The sequence below is a fragment of the Scomber japonicus genome, chromosome 6, assembly GCF_027409825.1.
Source record: "Scomber japonicus isolate fScoJap1 chromosome 6, fScoJap1.pri, whole genome shotgun sequence".
Lineage (NCBI taxonomy): Eukaryota > Metazoa > Chordata > Actinopteri > Scombriformes > Scombridae > Scomber > Scomber japonicus.
The window spans coordinates 3,620,351-3,628,622 of NC_070583.1; the positions used below are offsets into that span (position 1 = coordinate 3,620,351).

At 41.9% G+C, this 8,272-nt stretch overlaps 1 protein-coding gene across 3 annotated transcripts in view; it reads left to right on the top strand.

Moving 5' to 3' along the window:
* nf1a (neurofibromin 1a) overlaps positions 1-8,272 on the top strand; it is a 93,730-nt gene that overhangs the window by 24,280 nt on the left and 61,178 nt on the right. For 2 of the 3 annotated variants that reach the window (XM_053321333.1, XM_053321335.1), the window contains exons 16-24: positions 1,460-1,583; positions 2,175-2,421; positions 2,545-2,618; positions 3,495-3,578; positions 4,580-4,969; positions 6,536-6,675; positions 7,490-7,612; positions 7,742-7,825; positions 7,921-8,037. In XM_053321333.1, the coding sequence (XP_053177308.1) occupies positions 1,460-1,583; positions 2,175-2,421; positions 2,545-2,618; positions 3,495-3,578; positions 4,580-4,969; positions 6,536-6,675; positions 7,490-7,612; positions 7,742-7,825; positions 7,921-8,037 (1,383 nt within the window). The remainder of the gene's footprint in view (positions 1-1,459; positions 1,584-2,174; positions 2,422-2,544; positions 2,619-3,494; positions 3,579-4,579; positions 4,970-6,535; positions 6,676-7,489; positions 7,613-7,741; positions 7,826-7,920; positions 8,038-8,272) is intronic. The other variant, XM_053321334.1, reaches the window with a different exon arrangement.

Genomic DNA, 8,272 nt, shown 5'->3' on the forward strand with positions numbered 1-8,272 from the left:
AGAGGGGAGAAAAGGAAAAAAAAACAAAAAACAACGAGGATGAAAAGAATAGTGACAAGTGGTGTACTATAACTAAAGCGGTCACTTATCACATTGCTAAAGATGTGGTCCCTGTTGCAACTGTGGAACAAGTCAGATTTAAAAAGCTACTGAAAACCATGTACCCGAGAAATGAGCTACCCAGTCGCAACTACTTTTAATAAAATAAAATTTTAATAAGCCATCTATAGTTGTCAAAATATTGATGCTTTTCTCATATAAATATATTTATTTTACTTTATGGGCTATTTTTATTTAAGATTGGCTATATTTTTCATTTAAATGTGCACCTTATGGAGCTTTGATTTCAAAGAACATACTCCTGTGGTTATACAGTATTTATGTTTACATTTTATTGTTCTTTGAACAGCTGAGCATTATTTCATCCTGCTGGTTTCAATCAAATTAATTGTGACATGTCATATTTGGATTTGACTGTGACTAAACATTTGCTCTCACTTTGCGATAAAAATATCGGGATGTATATCGATATTCAGCCTAAATATATCGGGATATGACTTTTGGTCCATATCGCCCAGCCCTAATACAGACCTATGCATAGTTTAGATCTGATATCAGTTTGCACAATATGTGGAAGAGTTGGAATAAGAGCCAGGTAATCAAATATACATTTCCTCAAACATACTGTCTGTGATGATCTATTTAATAGTCACATGTACAGCATGTTTAGACACAGCTTCCCATTCATTTGAATGAGAAAGTGTATCCAAACTTCAGACTGGTACTGTATATGTGATCTATCAACAAGTTTTACAATGGTTTTTATTTTTTAAATCTACATACAAATGGATGGATCCATGTTGGTGGAACAGTTAATAGTTTAGTCAATCAATATAAAATGACTGACCTTTTTCTTAAATGCTTCCTTCATGTGAATGTTGTCGTTTCTGTAGTGCTCTATGATTTTAAACAGAATATCTTTGAGTTGTGAACTGCTGGTTGGGGCAAAACAAGACATTTAATGTTGCTCCTTGGGTTTTCGTAGACTGTGACTTTTTCTATTTTATGCAACAAACTGATTAATTAAGAAAACAATTGTCAGATTTCTGGATAATGATAATAATAGTTAGTTGCACTTGCTGGCCTGGAACACTCTGAGCCTTAGTTCTGTCCAAACTTGAGGTGATGGTATAAAACATTTGAATTGAATTTTGAGATTTTACTCCCAGTGTTCCCATCTTGCTTAACAGGAAGTTTGGTGTTGTCATGGAAATGATGACCAGTCAGCTGTTACCCTGTTTTTACATACTTTGTGAATCTGCATGGTGACCATGGATGTACAGACATCAATCACCTTCAATAGAATAGATCTTTATTGTTCATCAGGGGCTTTCTTACAACAAATATAATTGTTGAAATTTCAGGATAATGACCTTCCTCCACCTGTGTCTTTCTTCAGTTCACAGGTGCTCTTCCTCATCTGCCGCAAACTGATTGGCCAGCAGTTGGTCAATGGGACAGAAGTTCTCAAATGGCTGAGGGAGATCCTCATCTGCAGGAACAAGTTTCTGCTCAAGAACAAGGTTTGTTACCACAGCAACAAACAGCTGTTAAAGACATGAATCTGAATGCTAACAAGCTCTCATCTTCAGAACAAATGATGCAGTCTCTCTTTGGGCCAAGCAAGCAAAGCAGTGACCATGTGGCTTAGCAGATGAGTGGTAGTGTGACAGCTGTGTGTAAAGCAGGCGGGGAGTCCCGGTCCTCTGAAAGGAAGCCAACGCATTCTATCAAAAGGCCAACAGGGGGCGACCGTTTTGGAGTCAAAAGGACTTCCGTCTCATTACAAGTCAATGGAGAATTCACCAACTTCTCACTTGATTTCTAACCTCAGTTTTCAAAATGTGTTTATGGTCTCAATCGCTAGTTTAAGGCCTTCTTCGCAACCATAGCAACCTCCCCACTCCGCCCATGGCCCCACCTCATGCCCATATAAGTAGAATCTGTGTTTTTATTTTTCCCAGCATGCACCTGAAATTTTCAAGATGGCGCTGCCCAGATTCGAAACTATTGGCTTCCGAGCAGCAGTCCACAAACCAATGGATGACGTCACGGATGTTACGTCCATTTCTTTTATACAGTCCATGGTGTAAAGTATATCTTCAATCCTCCAGGAGTGTGCCACGATGGGCGGCAGCATCCCTGTGTGCCGGCAGGCGCAGACCAAGCTGGAGGTTTGTCTCTACATGTTCCTGTGGAGTCCAGACACTGAGGCGGTGCTCGTGGCCATGTCGTGTTTCCGCCACCTCTGTGAGGAGGCTGACATCCGCAGCGCTGCCGATGAGCTGCCCGTCCAGACCATCCTGCCCAACTATGCCACCTTCAGTGAGCTGGCCTCCGTCAGCAACATGATGGGGACAGGTCAGCCAAAAACAAAAACTTCCAACCCTGTTCAGTTTGTGTTTTTATTTATACGGCTCATACAGGCTTTAAGAACAAGAGCTTTGACTGTGTTTATTAACAGTGAGGTTGTTGTATTCACAGGCCGCTCCACACTACAGAAGAGAGTGATGGCCTTACTGAGGAGGATAGAGCATCCTACACAAGGAAACATTGGGGTAACGTTCATTCGAAATGACTGTCCTTCATTTATTACTGCTGGCTGAGACTGGCATGGTTTCATATTAAGAGCATCCACAGCTGATTCAGCTTTTTTAAATTTAAAGTCCGTGTAAAGTAAGAATAAATATGTGTTCTGAGTTTGACATACCACAGAAAAGTGTGTTGTTAACCACCCTGCCAAATTTGAATGATTAAAAAAATCCCCAAATATATGAAATTAGGCTTCAAAGTTGTGTAAAACTCAGTCTCTTTCTCTGCTACCAAACGCTGTGGGAGTGCCCACCGAGTTCGCTGAAACCCCGCCCCCTACCAAGTGTCACCTGTCAATCAAAGTCACCACCTCTACCAGAAACATGGACCCTATGTCTGAGAGCTTTCTGCTGCTAACTCAGCTGCTAGCTCGGTGGCTAACTCGGCTAACTGGCTAACTGTAGACTGTAGTAGTAGTACTGTGTGCTGAATGTATTTATACCTCTACAGCAGCAGGGGCGGGTTGATTTTCAGATCCACCCACTAAATCCTGAACACAGAAGTCTTGAAACACAGTTTGTGAAGCCTAGCTCCACAATTCAAATCTAAATGGTTGAAATGCTTTTTACACCTTTTTTTAGAAATACATTTATGACCTATCTAATGTGTTTAGAAGAAAATGTCTGAATTCACTTTACATGGTCTTTAAACAAAATGAAGACTACAAATAGATTTTCAGAAGTTTGGAAGTAAATTGCAAGTCATTTGAACACTTTGTCACAGTCAATGATAATAATGTTGAACTAGGACAGTCTTACATTTCTGTGATAAACCTTCACATCAAAGCTCAGATGTCTTGTTTAGTTAGAGGCATTTTTAATGTGTGTTGGTTTTACCTTCAGGCTTGGGAGGACACATATGGTAAATGGGACCAGGCCACCAAACAGATCCTCAACTTCCCCAAAAACAAGGCAGATGATGGGCAGGTAAGCATGTTACAGAGAGGGGGGGGTCTCTTTGTACCTGTTGACTGAACAAAATGTGGACTGGGATTCATTTCTCTGTCCATCGGGAAGCCAGGTTAGTAAATTAGCATTCAGGTTTTACTAATATGATGAAGCTGGCTCACATTCAAAGGCCAGTTCAGATCAGTGATTCACTACAAGACCAGAGGGTTGCAGGAAAAGTCGCAGCAGTTTGAGTTGCTTAGTTGCCTGATGTCACTCTCTGAACCGACCGTCAATTCGCCAAGTGCAATTTTAGGACATGAGAACGTAGCTATTTGTCTTCAGCCAGTCAGGGAACAGCACAGAGCACCCAATGGTGCATGTGCGTCACTGAACTGCTGTGGCTCACACACTTGTGGTTTTTCGACTGACAGTGTTGCTGCTTGCTACCAGCCCTGTCTTTCACATAGAGTTTCACTTTGATAACTGTAATAGAATCAGTAATAGAATGTTTCATATCAATTTATTCTAGTTTTCATTTCTATTCAGTTAAGACAGAATGAAGTCAAGCAGTGTGTGCTAACATGTGAAAAATGAATAAATAAATAATGTTAGCTAAAAGTTTCTTTCTGATGGGCATGTGTCTGGTTGGGACTGATGTTTTTTTTTCTTCTGGTAAATGGTCATGTGACCTAGTGGAACATGTGCCTGCGTCATCATTTAGTTCCAATAGTCTCCATTTCTACCCGGCAGTATTTTCAAAAGTCTGTTTTAGAGTTTTCAAACAGCAGGTGTCTGTAGTAGACGTCATGTGTTTTAAGATGAAAATGTGTCAGTGTGGATGTAACATGTATTCTCTGCTTTACCTGAACTACTTCCCTTTTTAAATCCGTGTTTTAAACCTTTATTTCCTGTGTTTTTGTAATGAATTGGTCTTGTGCATGATTAAAATGTAAACAAATGTGTCTTTTAGAATTGTTCAGATGTGTGTGAATGTGTGTAGTGCTTCTGCCACTCAGTGTGTGTCTGTCCCTTCACAGCAGGAGTGGATCAACATGACTGGCTTCCTGTGTGCTCTGGGAGGTGTGTGCTTGCAGCAGCGCAGCACCCCCGGCCCAGCCACCTACAGCCCCCCTATGGGGCCCATAAGTGAACGCAAACACTCCATGATCTCCATGGGCCCCTGCGAGGTGTCCAACCCCGTGGGAGCCGCCACCTCCTGCTCCTCGTCAGCCTCCAGCGAGACACCGGTCAGCCGCTTCCTGGACCGGCTGCTGTCTCTGCTGGTGTGCGGTCACGATCGGGTCGGCCTCCACGTCCGCACCAACGTTAAAGACCTGCTGGGTCTGGAGCTCAGCCCGGCCCTCTACCCCATGCTCTTCAACAAGCTGAGGAACAGCATCGGAAAGTTCTTTGACACACAGGGGCCGGTGAGTGCAGACACATTTTACCCCCCATCACATATCTGCTGCTAATAGGGCTGGGCAATTAATCAAAAAAGAATCAAAACCAACATTTAGAAACTCTAATGGACATGTCAGTTAATGGTGGTGTTCACTGTTGCCATGACAGTAAAGGTTGCATATCTTTAAGGAATTTGAAAACTTGTCTCCAGTGATGATTTGAACCCAAACCATGATCTCTACATAGTTCTAATCAAGTAAACTAGACATTAACCACAGCGTCACACCTTAAAACATCTTTATTTTCACTCCCTAAAGATGCTCATGTGTGAGGGCAGCAGTGGAAAATACTAAACTAAAGAAACTGTGAAAATACATCATTGTTCATCAAGGGTGGAGATAATGGTTCATTAATCGTAATCAAGGTTAAAAGTTCAATTAATCATGATTTAGATTTTTGCCATAATCTCCCAGCCCTAGCTGCTAATGATAACATACTGTATTAATGATGGACAAATGAGGGTTCCTGGCAATGAAAATACACACTGATAACAAATGAAAGGAAAAGCTAGTACAGGTTTGAATCTTTGACCCCTACAGTGGGGGTGTTTGGTGGCTCTGTTATGCATTTTGTCCACTGCAAATAAATACAAAGTAGTTGTGAGTGATCACCTTTATCCTATGATGAAACATTTCTGTCCTGATGGGAGTGACCTGTTCCATCTATAGGACAGGAGGGCTCACTCAATGGTTTGATGAGTATGAAAATGATGTGAATCATATGTTATGACTGTCACAGTCTCTGCATCTCAAACTATTTTGACCAACATGTTAGATGGCAAGAAGCAGCTTTTTATCTGCCGTTTAACGCAAGACACAGTAGAAAATGTGCAGAGATATTAGTGCTGGCCGAGCAGGTTAAGATGACGATAGTTCACACAACACATCCTGGTTCTTAATCATTAGTCAGCATTGTCTGACGCAGGCTGGAAACTCTGCACTTTTATTTACAGTTCAAACATTTTGCCATGTGTTTCAGCTTCTGTCAAACTAACGGAGCTGCGGCGGCTTCCTGTCTAAGCTTTCAAAATAAGGGCGGACGGAGATAGGTCTAAAAATACAGGAGAAACCTGGGAAAAACCAGAGTGTTGGCAGCTCTGGTGTACAGTGCATGCTGCGGAGGAGGGACGGAAATACACATGCACAGCTTTTTGCAGGAAATTACAAAAAATCGCCAATTTTATTAGTTTTGAGATCGTCTGGCCCCAAAATTGTAATCACGATCAAATTTCAATGAATTCAGCAGCCTTACATGAAATACTGTTTCTAATATAACAAACGATTAGGAACACTTTTCAATGTAATGCACTCCAGTACACCACCATCAAAAGTAGAAGTAAAGTAGAATGATCACCTTTCGACAACATCAACACAAACTGAAAATGTATCAGCTCAGTAAAAGCAGAACTGATTGCATTAAATTGCATGGGTGTATCTAATAAAGTGGTCAGTGAGTGTAAATTTTAAGTTGTGTCTGGCTTCATACAGTAGATGTGTATCTGACATGTGCTCCATGGCTCTGCTCTCTTCTAGGTTCCTATCAATGACACTAACACCCAGTTTGTGGAGCAGACCATAGCCATCATGAAGAACCTGCTGGATAATCACACAGAGGGCAGTTCTGAACATCTGGGACAGGCCAGCATTGAGACCATGATGCTCAACCTGGTCCGGTCAGTACTCACACACCCCCACACCCCAAACCTCTAAGAAAAACACAAAAAGCAGAAATATCTCAGGTGAAATAACCAAAACTGTTGTAGAAAGCTGATGGAGGAAGTAGGTGACATCAGTTGAGTTATTAAAATTAAAGGTCCACATGCAATCTGCAGCCTCACCACTAGATGCTGCTAAGTCCTACTCACTGGATGTTAAGGCTCCAGTGGTATGTTCAGTGAGAAACAGCCTCTCCTCTGACTATCTGCAGGAGCAACAAATCAGCACCGAGCTCACTGAGGGTTTAATTAGGAACACAGATTATAGCAGAAACAAGCAGCCAGTGTAGACAAAGAAAAACCACATTACAGTTATTGACTCAAGTATCCATTATTTGGTGTAGACAGTATTTTTCAATCTCAACTTAATTGTCCACTATGTATAAAATAATTTCATTCAATTAAATAGTGTGATTTGTGGCTGAAGATTTGAATGTCAAATTCTAAGTGACTACTCTTAGAATGAAAAACCAAGGTTGAGCATAGCTCAGCGGGTAGAGTGCCCGCCCTATGTGTTGAGGCTATAGTCCTCGTTGCAGGTGATCCCGGGTTCGAATCCCGAGCCTAGTGGTCTTATCCTGCGTGTCATTCCCCCTCTCTCTGCCTCCTGTTTCCTGTCTATCTCCACTGTCCTGTACATTAAAGGCAAAAAAAGCCCGAAAAAATATACTTTAAGAATGAAAAACCAAATATTGCTGAAAAATTTGTTGACCCAGTTTCAGACAGAGCACACTGGATGTGTTTTAGTACTGATTAGTGTTCCTCCTCTTAGGTATGTACGCATTCTGGGTAACGTGGTCCATGCTATCCAGATCAAAACCAAGCTGTGCCAGCTGGTGGAAGTGATGATGGAGAGACGAGATGACCTGTCCTTCTGCCAGGAGATGAAGTTCAGGTCAGTGACATTTATACACACACACACACACACACACACACACACACACACACACACACAATTCTTAAACCTGTGATGTGTTCTCTTTTAGTCAGTTTGGAGCTGTCATTTGTGCTCTGTTGTTTGTAGGAATAAGATGGTGGAGTACCTGACTGACTGGGTGATGGGAACCTCCAACCAAGCTGCCGATGATGACATCAAGTGCCTGACGAGGTACAGCTCTGTTCCATCTCCTCACCATACAAAGACTGAGGCGACTACAAGAGAGCACACTTCTTACCATTTCTTCATGTGTGTGATGTGTGCAGGGACCTGGACCAGGCCAGTATGGAGGCAGTGGTATCTCTGCTCGCTGGTCTTCCTCTGCAGCCTGAAGAGGGAGATGGAGTGGAACTGATGGAGGCCAAGTCCCAGCTCTTCCTTAAGTAAGAACACAGAGGTCACTCAAAACTGAAAAATAGCACTATTTATGAGAATGACTCAAATGTCACACTCTTTACTCAGAGTGTATCATTCTGCTTAACACAATGGTTTTTGTGCACACGGTTATTTAGATTGCTGCAGGCCACTGTGAGAGATGGTGACAGGATAAATCCATCTGCATTAGAATGTCATGTGGAGGTTTTGATATGCCTTATGAGCTTCTCTATTTGTATATTA